At 41.6% G+C, this 13892-nt stretch overlaps 1 protein-coding gene across 2 annotated transcripts in view; it reads right to left on the reverse strand.

Moving 5' to 3' along the window:
- Positions 1-3003: 3003 nt before the first annotated feature.
- The window catches only part of C4BPA (complement component 4 binding protein alpha), a 57999-nt gene continuing 47110 nt past the window's right edge, over positions 3004-13892 (reverse strand). For both annotated transcript variants that reach the window (XM_040262920.1, XM_040262921.1), the window contains 3 exons: positions 5436-5609; positions 3995-4170; positions 3004-3476 (listed from right to left, as the gene is read on the reverse strand). In XM_040262920.1, the coding sequence (XP_040118854.1) occupies positions 3309-3476; positions 3995-4170; positions 5436-5609 (518 nt within the window). In that variant the 3' untranslated portion in view covers positions 3004-3308. The remainder of the gene's footprint in view (positions 3477-3994; positions 4171-5435; positions 5610-13892) is intronic.

A 13892-nucleotide genomic window follows, 5' to 3' on the forward strand; every position in this document is an offset into this window, starting at 1 on the left:
ACAAGCCACACAGCACAAAAGATAAATTACCAATACTCTCAGCAGCCCAGAACATCCAGTGAGGCTTATACCAAAGACCTCTAATATTTCTAGAAAGGTCTCTGGATCTGTTGTGGGCAGCATAGGGTGACTTCAGTGTCAAATCTGGCCTTATTCCAGCTTGTAGTTGCTCCCAATGTTTAGACTTGCCACTTGGGTCCACTGGACATAAGGGGGCAAAGGCCAAGTCTCATTGGGGTTCACTTGCTTTCTTGGGCTGGGGAAAGGGGAGGATATGGCCACCACTTACCGGTTGTACTGGGGAGTGCCTGTGGCAGTAGTGACCTATTGGAATTGATACAATCTTAGGTAGGTCGTGAATTCTTCCAGTGGAAAAGTGTTCTTAGAAAGAGCTCAGCTGTTTAAGCTCCCAGCAAGGTGCGAGCAGTAACCTGTGCCTGCTCACTGCCTCGTGGTAGCTGCAACCTATGGGATCAGGACCAGATCGGTGGTGTTTTGTCCACTGTCTCTGGCACCCCTCCTGGCTTTGGCAGTAATAGACAAGTCTATTTCCACAGCCGCATTAAATTATCTCAGCGAATTCTCACTGCCACCAGACCGCTACCTCTCCCTGGGATCTTTGCCAGAGCTTCCGATCCAGGTCCTACCCTGTGTTGCAGGTGGAGCTTGCTAGGGGGAGGCTCGTGTAGTGCTTTTCTCGGCTTCTGGCCCCCTCCTTCTGGGCAGGGCTGGGGCTTGTTAGCCACTTCTCTTGGCTCCCCACCTCCACGCTCTGGTCAGGGCTAAGACTTGTGAGCTGCTTATGGGCTGAGAAGTGCAACTTTCTCTGTATTTTGCCTTCTGGGCTCCCACTTTTGCGTGGCTCTCTGAGGCTCCGCAGCTCCCTCTTGGTCCCACCTGTGAGGGAGTTTCCCAGTGTATGGAAACTTTTCCTCCTTCATGATTCCCTCCCTCCCTTGGGGCACAGGCTCCTGTCCTAAAGTTCTCTCTCTCTCTCTCTCTTTTAATGTCTTTATCTTTTGTCCTACCTCATTCCAGGAAGCTTAGCTTGCCCCTTTGGAGATCTCGGGTCTTCAGCTGTCATTTAGAGGTTGCTTTGTAGTTGTTTCATATCTTGATGAGTTTTTGATGTTTCTGGGAAGGCCGGTGATCTCCCCATCTTACTCCTCCATGATCTTCTTCTGCTCTAAACTTTAAATTTTTGAGATAAAATATCCAAGTCCCTTTTCTCCCTCTCACTCAAACCTTCAGGAAGCACCAAGTTGAACAAATTAATCTCTTGCAAATTCTTCTAATAAAGCTTTCCTAAGCTTTCTCAGCTCATGTACATACCTAACAGGATATTCTACTTTCTTAGATTATATTTTTGATGATGAATGTGAAGATAGTTATAATACACTAGAAATTTGGACAATTATAGAAGATGATGGTGAAATCCTTTTCACAGAGTGTCTAAAGGACCACTGAGGCTCATGCTTCATCCTCATATCCCAAACCAAAGAGGAGGAATCAATATCTGTTATAGCAAATGTATGAATTGTAACTCTTTTGTACACAGTGTGTGGGGAGCTCCCCAGGTGGCCCAGTGGTAAAAGAATTCACCTGCCAATGCAGGAGACACAAGAGACACAGGTTGGATCCCTGGGTCAGGAAGATCCCCAGGAGAAGGAAATGGCAACCCACTCCTGTACTCTTACCTGGGGAATCCCATGGACAGAGGAGCCTAGCAGGCTACAGTCCATAGGATCATAGAATTGGACACAACTGAAATGGCTGAGCATAAGCACAAGAGATTTGATTAGGGGAAAAATGGATAGACTGGAACAGCACTTCAACAGAGAAAAAGCAACTAGAGAAGATGTGACTTGTGCTCTGCCCACATACTTGCTCTGGAGATTACCACGAGCAGCCCCACAGAACCGTCAGCTACACATGTCTCTCTGCCTTGATGTCTCATTGCTGCCCCCACTGGCCCACAGTGCAGGTCAGATGTGACTGAGTGTCAGTCCTACCAGAGCAAGTCTTTACCAATGAAAGGAGAGAAGTGGCGATAAATACCCAGGGTCCTCCTCCTTGGAAAGACAACTTAGTATTGTGTTCCACATGCTCCCAGAAAGCCATCAGCATGACTGAGCTTCTGCTTGCAACAGCAATGGCCTCTTGAGGCAATCCTCCCTTTCCCACTTCTTCCACTCAATAAGTAGTTCCTCACTTGTCTCAGGAGAAACCAAAACAAATACCAACCAAAAGAAATTCTGAGTAAAAGGATCAGACAAATGGCTTTTAAGACCATGAATAGATACCTTCTGTGTTAAGTAGGTAACTATAGCGAATTCAAACTTATTGAAGGTTTAGTGAAAGCCTGTTATACAACATTGTCTCATTGGAGTATGTTGAGGGGAGTTAAAGAAGCCCCTGTTCCCACATAGAGTTCTGTGTACAAAACAGATGGAATAACCAAAAAACCAAGGTATGAGTAAGAGAGAGATTTCAGAGGATGCAAGAGTTGGAGGAAGTGGTTAGTGCAAAGGATAAAAGTCTCCAAACACCCTGAGACATAAAAGTGATTGATATGAGGTTTCTCTTCAGATGGGAAACAATTGCTCAAGCCATTTTTCTTTCTATTGAGGAAAATAAGGACTAAACCAGATCAAGGACTTAGGAGCACAAAGGTGGCTGCTGGGTTGGCTTCCACTCAAACTTTCAGAGCTTGTTGCTGAGGATGGAATCAGGAGACCGACACAGACAAGAATCCCCTTCTCATAAGACAATGCTAGTGCATTAATGGGGCAGAAGCCAAGTGCATGGCACTTAGAAAAGGGCATGACTGCTAAAAATGGGCAACAGTGAACAAGGCGTTGGGGGTGTGTTGATGTTTAATCTAAATACTGAGTGCCTGAGTGACCTATATGCAGAACTGTTGAGTAAAGGCAATGCAGAAAAATGTATTGGTGTAAACCCAAGTCCCTATGTCCAGGGTCTCTACAGTAAAATAAATGTATGAACTTTATGCATGGGTTTATTCTCAGAGTTCATTTCACAGAGCCCTGATGACCATGAAGACAAAATATTGTTGGATATGTTAATTTTTAATGGGAAAAAAATATGTACAATGTAGACAGAAAAGCAAAAACAATGAGTCAGAAAATGATCAACAATTCTACAATCTCAAATAACTAAATGTTAACAAATTATTCTTTCTAGATAACTATTACCACAATCGATGGCATAAAGAGATGGTAAAGGTGATTAACTGAAGTGATCTATTTTGGATTAAAGGCACAAGGCACATTTTTCTCCCTCTCTCTTTAGAGAAATTCTTCCTCAGAGGAATACTTTAGTTTTTCTCTCTGAAGGAGTTCAATCTCCAGGGACAGCTTGTACACTTCCAGGGCCAATTTCACCTCGTCTGGCCGTGAGAGGCACTGCAAGAGTTTCCTGCCTGTGACTACTTGCTCACAGCCTTCATGATACTCCTAAAAAAGAAACACATGATGAATATGCTTGAAAGACTTCTCTCCCGATTGTTAGGGGGCACAGTTCATGTAGAAACAGGCAGGGTTACAGATTCAGGACCAAGACACACCCCAGGACTCGTGGGGGAGCAGGAAAACCAGAAACACCTTGTTTCCCACCATCATCTTCCTGAGAGGAATATAACTCTGCTCTGAGACAGCCTCCCAGAAAGCTTCTGTGGGAACAGACACTACTTCTGACCATCCAGAAATGGGACAAGTATATATCAAATTCTCTAGAAAAGTTGCCAGTCAGTACTACCAGGTCTGAGACCCTCCACTCCAAAGGGGCTCAGTTTTCCCTGATCACAAGTGAGAGCAGGAAAACTTTGCATCTCCTATCTGACCAGAAGACTCCAAAGCAAAAATGAGAGTTTCTTTGAATGAATGAATCTTGACAAGTCAGGTATCACCTTTGCTGGCAGGACAGTGCTTTGACGTTTAATAAAACAAAAATTACCTCAAATTGTGTGACTTACCCACTCACACTTGGGTGCCTCCGGGTACCAGGTTCTGTCTTCTGAGCAAGTGATATTTTCGGAACCAACCAAACTATAGCCAGACTCACACTGGATAGTAATTCTTTCAGGTTCAACATATCTAACCTTCTCTACAGATAACCTTCCATATTCTATCTCTGGTTTCACACACCATGCTGCAATGGAAACATAGTTTTAAGCAATCCACAGATCTGAGAAGAAACATGCCAGCCTAGAGTACTAAGAATGAACTGTATTTAAGTGTTGCTAATTTTTTTACCTTTTTTTAACCTTGAGAAGAAAAATAATATTGATTAGCATATTTATTGAACATTGGAATAGCACTTTATCAGACTTTGGGGTAGATCTTTATGTGATCATCTTATTTAAGTCTCCCTGTTTTATCTAAGAGAAAGTGAGATACAGAGAGGTTAAGTGACTTGCTTACGGATATATAACAATTTCAAATAGCCTGACAGAAGATAAAAAGGGCTGCTGCTGCTAAGTTGCTTCAGTCGTGTCCGACTCTGTGCGACCCCAGAGACAGCAGCCCACCAGGCTCCCCTGTCCCTGGGATTCTTCAGGCAAGAACACTAGAGTGGGTTGCCATTTCCTTCTCCAATGCAGGAAAGTGAAAGTGAAGTCACTCAGTTGTGCCCGACTCTTAGAGACCCCATGGACTGCAGCCTACCAGGCTCCTCCGTCCATGGGATTTTCCAGGCAAGAGTACTGGAGTGGGTTGCCATTGCCTTCTCCGATAAAAAGGGCATGTGACCCCAAATCTTCAACTATCAAATCAGCTGTCTCTTGTATCTTGATTCCTGTAAGACAATAGATGAAAATTTTTCCCTCTTGCTTATTATTCTCCTCTGTGCAAAGGAAATGATGGTGGCAAATCATCCCTGAAGCTGTTGATGATGAAATGATAGTAAACCTGTGTGCATGCAATAATCAGACCTCATTTTGACCTCTTGTCCCCATAACAGCTGGAAAATTAGGAGTCCCTCACCACACAGCTACTTGGTGAGCAGCTGGTGCCCTGCACTGGCACTGATGGATATACTTGTGATTTCACAATGCTTGGCATTAGTCCACTAGGGCTTACATTCTAGACCAACTTTTCATGAAAATTTTGCTGCAGGCCACAGCTACACTCAGATAGAATGTACCATCTATAAACTATTTCCAAAATTATACAAGAAACTGGGAAATGGAGATGCCTCACAAACTGAATTTTGTATCTGCGAGAAAGAAGCGTAGATTAACGTTCTGTGTGCCTTCTGCGCTTTTTGCTTTGGATACCATCAGACCATAGTAATTATTTTCAATAAATCAAATCAAATGTTTTTTTGCTGCCTCTCACAGGGAAGAAACTGTGCTCTCAATCCTTTGATGATAGCCCTACCCCTGCCACCGAAAATGAAGAGGGAGCCAGAGTTACCTTTACACTGAGGGACCGCAGGTGACCAGCCTGAAGAAGTGCAGGAGAGTCTTTCTGCTCCATCCAGGATGTACCCTTCATCACATTCATATTCAACTTCCTCACGTTGATACATAAAGAGTTTAGGGACGATCTTATGTCGTCCATGTGCAATGACAGGAGGGGATTCACAATCTTGAGGTGAGACATAAAAGTGAAAGAAGGTCAGCATGTAGAATGCATATAATAACACATCCTAGAACCTGTGCGGTTCAAAGGAGGCTTCCGTCTGTCCTTCTGTCTTCTCTACCCATTCAGTCACTTAGCCAAACACAGAACTCGAGCTGCCTTCATGAAGGCCTGAGGCTGGGGAACCATAGAAATCTTACAATGGACTGACAAGCACTTAGGATTTGCTTCATTTTTTTGAAAGTTCACTAAACTTGACACTATTTAGGAGCCATTTTGGCAGGAAGATGGAATTCAGTCAAAGTCACACTGTACTGGTGTCACACTCCACTGCTTTTGTGCTAAATGCAGAGATGTATATGTGGGAGAAACTAACGATGCAAGATAAATCTGCAAGCTCTGACTCATTTCTCCCAACAAGACCAGTCCATCTATCCTCCCAAGAGTATACTCACTTTCCTCTAAAACAGTTCAGAAAGAGCTTATAGAAAGAATAAAAATGATGGCTTGCATGTTGGAACAACACGTGACACGGTGCTGAGCACCTGTGTGAAAGGGAACACTGTCAGGACCCAGAAACACTGCACGAGAAGTTTAAAGAAAACAGGTCATTGGAAATGCCTTCCCTGGTGGTTCAGACCGTAAAGAATCTGCCTGCAGTGAGGGACACCTGGGTTTGATCCCTGGGTCGGGAAAATCCTCTGGGGAAGGGAATGGCAACCCACCCCAGTATTCTTGCCTGGAGAATCCATGGATAAAGAAGCCTCGTGGGCTTCCTGGTGGGGTCTCAGAGAGTCAGTCACGACTGAGCAACTAACACTTGACACTTTTGGAAATGTCAGTAAAATATTAAACTGATGGATGATAGTATCTACAGTACTATCCTAAGATGCCTCCTTGAGGCATGGAAAATGTGATGCCAACAATGAGGTTCAAATGCTGGAGTTGCTGTGGCAAGTGGCAGAGAGAGTGATTAAGTGATTCAGAAGAGTGAGTAAGCTGGAGTAGATGTGCCACACACATGCAGGAAAGTCCACCAAGTGATTATGTTGTCTGGGAAGACCTGGAGGATACATTCACCAAGGACAGAAGGAATATCATGAGAGGAGCACTGTATCAGAGACCAGAGCTGATGATAGGAAGACTGTTAAAGAACAAGTTTCACCCTTAGCAGTCACAGTCTGAGAGGTGCTCATAGGCTTTAGAAGCTAAGTAATTGTAATCATCATAAGGAGTGGCAAGTTAGAGATACAACCAGACTGAGATTAGGAAGATGATTAATAGAACATGACATTCCTAAGGGTGAAAACAGATGAGCAGCCAACTAGATACTACTCAATCTGTACCATGGAAAGAAATAAAGGATGGATGATCAGGAGGCTGATGGCCTTTGGTCCATTAAAAAATTACAATTTGTTGCTTAGTTTCTGGACCTGTGCTATTAATAGTCTCAGGTCTGGAGATCACTAACTGAAGAAAAATGTTTCCAAGACTAAGGAGACTACAACAACTTGAGACATATGCACAGTAATGAGTTTCCCAGTCTTCCAAGAGGACCTGTGTCCATTTACATAAGCAACTACACACAGATGAGAAGTACACAATAATCCAAGTATTATTGGGCATAGAGTTTGAGTTGACATAGATACCTGGAACCATCAAGGCTCCCTTATTAAACCACTTGGTGGGCATTTCCATTATCTTTGAAAGTGTGGGCCAGATAGACAAAATTGGTCATTGGCATAATCCCCATATTGGTGCTTGGCCTATGGGGTAAGACTGTCCTATCCAAGAAAACCAAGTAGAAGTCATTGATATGACCTATACCCTCCCCTTAGAGACAAAGAAGATAAGTTCTTTTAAATATCATTTACCAATGTGTAGAGGAAATGGAGAAATATGTGGCACTCTTAAAGAATTAAAGAGGCAAAAGTGGTCATCATATCCCCATGTACTTCATAAGTCTGCCTACTACAAAAAATTAGGATTCTGGAGAATTACAGTAGACTACTAAAAACACAGCAGCATTGCAGCCACTGTACCACATGTGGTATCTTTGCTAGAGCAGATTAACATGTCTTCTGGTAGGTGAGGCCACTGATTCAGCACAGGCCTTCTTTTCCAACCTTGTCAGAAAAGAGCATCACAAGCAGTTTGCATACATATGGAAAGGTCAAGATCATCCATCTGCATTTTTAGTCCTTGGCTGTGATAACACTCTGTCCCTGTCATAATAGAGTCTGAAGATATTATGACCATGCAGACATCCGTAGAGCAGCACTTTGATAGAGAACATCAATGGCATCATGTTAATTCTACTGAATAAGCAAGACTAGATGGCATGATGATGTTCCAGAGTAAGGAAGGTAGAGAAGGAAGGAAAGATGTAAACTCTGAAAGGCAGGTTCAAATAGATTTGAGCAGGTTTTATAATATAGTAGGTGAAGGCACATGGACCAGAAAGAAAGGAAGAAAAAAGAATAAATACCAAGAAACAAAAGGTAATAATTGAAATGTCTAGCTTATCTATTCAGATAAGGCAATGGCACCCTACTCCAGTACTCTTGCCTGGAAAATCCCATGGACAGAGGAGCCTGGTAGGCTACCGTCCATGGGGTCACTACTAGTCGGACACAACAGAATGATTTCACTTTCACTTTTCACTTTGATGCATTGGGGAAGGAAATGACAACCCACTCCAGTATTCTTGCCTGGAGAATCCCAGGGACGGGGGAGCCTGGTGGGCTACCGTCTATGGGGTCGCACAGAGTCGGACACAACTGAAGCGACTTAGCAGCAGCAGCTTATCTATTAGATGTGGCCCTTTTTCATTGATTCAGAAAAAGGAGGGAAACCAGCAAAGTCAAAGAATGGGAACAAATAATGGGGAATAAAGAGAAAGTTGGACTAATGAGCAGTAATTTTTAACAAACTTATCCACTTAAAAAACATTCAGTATATACAAGCTTTTAACCTAATGTGTTTTTTGCTGGTGTGTGTGTGTTTTGTTTCATTTTTCCAACTGAATAATGCTGCAGGAAACGATTTTCACTGCAAGTTCATTTCCTGTGTTCAAATTGTACAAACGAAGCTAGGTAAAAAAATTACAACACATAAAAACATCAGATCAGACAAATCACTACCATTACACATTTCTTAAATTCTAAACTTACATTGTAAAAACAAATTATGAAAAAGGCATGCATGGTAGGGAATGAACAATGCTATAGTTCCTCTTTCTTGATGGAAGTCACAACTGTTACTAATATTTATCCCCTTGTGAAGTTCATTGTTCTAATTTCCATTATCCAAGGAGGAAATCTGTCCTTGAGGATATCCAAAACCCTATTATGCTATGATATTAGAAGCACCCTTGATATTGGGACAAAAGCCAAGCTTGTTCTCTGATCAAGTGATTGATCCATAAGCAGCACAATAATAGGGTCATTCCACTAGTACCAGGTGTCCTGGGAGGGTGCCCAAATGTTTCAGCCAGGGGCTCCTGAGATCAACATACTCACAACTGAGCAGTGTATGGGAACTTCTAGGTTAAAAAGTGCCAAAGTATGAGAGAAATTTCTAATATTGGAAACTTTTCTCAGTTCACACACACTTCAGAAGAACTAAGTAGATTTCCAAGAGGAGAAACCAAAATTAAATTTAATAATTTCATCTGCCTCTAGATTGTTCTTCTTTAGTAATGTTCCAACACTTAAACTGAAAAAATGTAAGGAGGGGAAGAATGACACTCATCTCAAGATCTGATTTTTTATCCTTTCATTCATTTAGCAGATAGAAACTGAAAGCTACTGGGTGCTGAGCTTTGCACCCCTCCCTATCTTTAAGAAGTCAGCAGTTGGCTTTAGTAAGAATAAGTCAGGAGCTATAGAATTTGTGCCAGCTTTATTCAACATTTTCTTTTTTAAAGTGTGGATTCAGATCTGACCATAAGAATGCACAGTTATAAACATTTTTTTTCTTCTGCATGAGATTGATTAAGATCCTGTGGGGCTCCTGGGCACAGAAGCCCTTCTGTCCCTAGTTTCTTGTAAGGAACACACCTCCAACCTCCATGACATTCCCAGAATTCCAAAGGGCAGATTCTAACAAGTATTAATTTGGCAAAGGAAGGGATGAAAAGACAAGGGAGCAGCAACCAAGAAACAATAGAGCCTTGAGGCAGTCTTGGTCTGCCTCAAGGATACATAACAATGTCTTTAAACTATTTAAGATGTCAGCTTCCCACTGACATCTAATAGAAGCAGAAGATATTAAGAAGAGGTGGCAAGAATACACAGAACTGTACAAAAAAGACCTTCAAGACCCAGATAACGAAAATAGTGTGATCACTCACCTAAAACCAGATATCCTGGAATGTGAAGTCTAGTGGGTCTTAGGAAGCATTGCTGCCAATAAAGCTAGCAGAGGTGATGGAATTCCAGCAGATATTTACAATCCTAAAAGATGATGTTATTAAAGTGCTGTACTCAATATGTCAGCAAATTTGGAAAACCTAGCAGTGGCCACAGGACTAGAAAAGGTCAATATCATCCCACTTCCTAAGAAGGGCAGTACTAAAGAATGTTCAAATCACCAGACAATTGCACTCATCTCCCATACTAGTAAGGTTTTGCTCAAAATCCTCCAAGCTAGGCTTCAGCATTTGTGAACTGAGAACTTCTAGATTTCAAGTTGGGTTTAGAAAAGGCAGAGGAACCAGAGATCAAATTTCCCTCATTTGCTGGATCATAAAGAAGGCATGGGAAATTCCAGAAAACATCTACCTCTATTTCACTGACTGCATTAAACCCTTGACCATGTGTACCATAAAAAACTGTAGAAAACTCTTAAAGAGATGGGATACCAGACCATGTTATCTGTCTCCTGAGAAATCTCTATGCGGGTCAAGAAGCAACAGTTAGAACCCATATGGAACAACTGACTGGTTCAGAATTGAGAAAGGAGTATGATGAGGCTGTTTATTGTCACCGTGTTTATTAACTTATACACAGAACACATCAGGTGAAATGCCAGACTGGATGAGTTACAAGCTGGAATCAAGATTACCAGGAAAAATATCAACAACCTCAAATATGTGCATGAACCACCCTAAAGGAAGAAAGAGAAGAAGAACTAAAGAACCTCCCAATAAGGGTGAAGAGGAGAGTGAAAAAGTCAGCTTAAAACTCAGTATTGAAAAACTAAGATCATGATACCTGGTCCCATCACCTCATGGCAAATAGAAGGGGAAAATATGGAAGCAGTGACAGATTTCCCTTCTCAGGCCCTAAAATCACTGTGGATGGGGACTGCAGCCATGACATTAGAAGATGATTGCTTCTTGGCAGGAAATCTACGACAAACCTAGACAGTGTGTTAAAAAGCAAAGATATACACAATGGAGTATTACTCAGCCATTAAAAAGAATACATTTGAATCAGTTCTAATGAGGTGGATGAAACTGGAGTCTATTATACAGAGTGAAGTAAGCCAGAAAGAAAAACACCAATACAGTATACTAACACATATATATGGAATTTAGAAAGATGGTAATGATAACCCTGTATGCGAGACCGCGAAAGAGACACAGATGTATAGAACGGTCTTTTGGACTCTGTAGGAGAGGGAGACGGTGGGTTGATTTGGGAGAATGGCATTGAAACATGTATAATATCATATAAGAAATGAATCGCCAGTCTAGGTTCAATGCAGGATACAGGATGCTTAGGGCTAGTGCACTGGGATGACCCAGAGGGATGGTATGGGGAGGGAGGATGGAGAGGGATCAGGATTGGGAACACAGGTACACTCGTGGCAGATTCATGTTGATGTATGGCAAAACCAATACAATATTGTAAAGTAATTCGTCTCCAATTAAAATAAATAAATTTAAATTTAAAAAAGAAAGCAAAGATATCACTTTGCCAACAAAGGCCCATATAGTCAAGGCTATGGTCTTTACAGTAGTCATGTATGGATGTGAGAGCTGGACAATAAAGCAGGCAGAGCACTGAAGAATTTATGCTTTTGCACTGTGGTCCTGGAGAAGACTCTAGAGAGTCCTTTGGACAGCAAGGAGATCAAATCAGTCAATCTTAAATGAAATCAACCCTGAATACTCTGTAAAGACTGAAGCTGAAACTCCAACACTCTGGACATTTGATGCAAAGAGCTGCCTCATTGGAAAAGAAGACTAAAGGCAGAAGGAGAAGAGGGCAACAGGTGATTGAATGGCATCACCGATTCAACTGATACAAACTTGGCCAAACTCCAGGAGATGCCAAAGGACAGGGAAGAAGTCTGGCATGCTATAGTCCATGGGGTCGGGAAGAATTGGACATGACTTGATTACTGAACAAGAAGGACAAGATGGTAGCATTCTTCTTACCAAAGAAAGACCACCAGGTGCCACATTAAAGGAACCAGAGAAGTTCATCAAACTAGGTGTGGGAGGATAGTTAGGAGGTTTGGGATGGACATGTATATGCTGCTATATTCAAAATGGATAACCTATAAGGACTGACTTTATAGTATGTGGAAATCTGCTCAGTATTATATGGCAGCCTGGATGGGAATGGAGTTTGGGGGAGAATGCAAACATGTATATGTATGGCTGAGTTCCTTTGCTTTTCATCTGAAATTATCACAACGTTGTTAATTGGCCAAACCCACAAATAAAATAAAAAGTTAGTAAAAAAGATCACCTCAGATCAGATGAGGGAGTAGAGGCCCTTAATTCACCATAATCTTATCAGCAAGCACAACCTTGAACCATTGCTATAAAACTCCTCCTCAAATCCTTTCAGGTTGGGAGACACAATTTTGAGAGGCATGAACCTGCTGTGTCCCCCTTTACCTGGCAAAGTAATGAATTTTTTTCTTTTTTACTTCACCCAACACTCTGTCTCCAAGATCCAATTTGGCAACAGCACACAGAGCCTGAGCTTTTGGCATCATGCAGAGTTTTAAATCCTTTGTCTGGAGTGGTGGAGATATGAAATACAAATAGCAATAAAAGGGAAACTGTCCTATTTTCATTCAAACTTTAACCATAGTCCTATTTCTACCACATAATGGTTTCGTGAAGCCTAAAAGTGGTCTATAAAAAGCCACTTCTGGTCTTTTTGAATTGCCAATTAATAAAACTTCCACAAAAATTTAATCAATAACAAACCATATAATAACTTGTGTTTTTAACATGAAACTATGACTTTGATTATTATTTGAGAATTCTACTTTGTGAAAGTCTGTACAGAATAACAAAATGGGAAAAAGTATAAGAAAACAGACTATTTTTCTGCTTGAATTCACAAATGGCTGATGCACAGTGTGTTGAAATAGAAACAGCAAAGTTTTACATAAACTAAAGAGAGTTAGATTGAAATCACAGAGTTCTTCCACAATCCATTCATCAGTGTTGAAACCTCTGAGCTGAATAAACTGCTGGGCAAACTGGGTGTGGCATTTTTATTGATTATTAAGCTATCAGTAAAAGCTAATAGCACTCATACTTCTTAAAATTCTTAAATGAGATCTTTCATTCTCTTTGGTTCTCTCTGCTCTAGGTATCATGATGTCATATCTGAAGTTGTGTCTGAAGATAAAAAGATGAGAAATGGTCACAGATAGAACACAAGCCACAGTGGAATTCTAAAAAGATGTATATTATACAAAGTGAGGCAGAGGCTCTCTGCCTCTTGCAGGCATCAGAAACATCTCTGCACCTTTCTAAGCATTCACAGGCTTACGCTCCTCTCCCTACTTCTAAAGGTAGTGCTCCAGTGTGCCTCCTGTGTGTCTAGCCAAAGCTTAATTGGTCTTGAGGTAAACTCCAATACCTCCCTTGTTTTTACAAAGGAAACTATAAATCTGAAGATTTTTTTTTTGGCAACGTAAGCTATTGGAACCATTCCAACTTGTGTGTCAACAATCTTCTCGAAGTTGAACTAGAACAGTGGTTTCATACCCAAATCGTCATTCTGTTCCCAAGGCTAGAGGCAAATTTACTGAGGATTTCTATTTATTTATTTTTCCATTCCATAGAGAGGTTAAAAGAATGAAAGCTCTTTGCTCTACCTTGAATATGACCTTGGCTCAAGACAGCTATATTTGACCTCACAGACTCCACCATCTCAGAATCCCCATTGCTTGACAAAAGAAAGGATCCTGGGCTGATTTCCCCAGCAACCAGTTTCTCCAGGACTCCAGGTGAGGGCTTACCATGTCCTCAAGGCCAACCAGCCCAAGGCTTTTTACCTAATTTGAAACCTTCCCTTAATAATCTCCATC

Source organism: Oryx dammah, unplaced genomic scaffold (genome assembly GCF_014754425.2).
Source record: "Oryx dammah isolate SB20612 unplaced genomic scaffold, SCBI_Odam_1.1 HiC_scaffold_21, whole genome shotgun sequence".
Taxonomy (NCBI): domain Eukaryota; kingdom Metazoa; phylum Chordata; class Mammalia; order Artiodactyla; family Bovidae; genus Oryx; species Oryx dammah.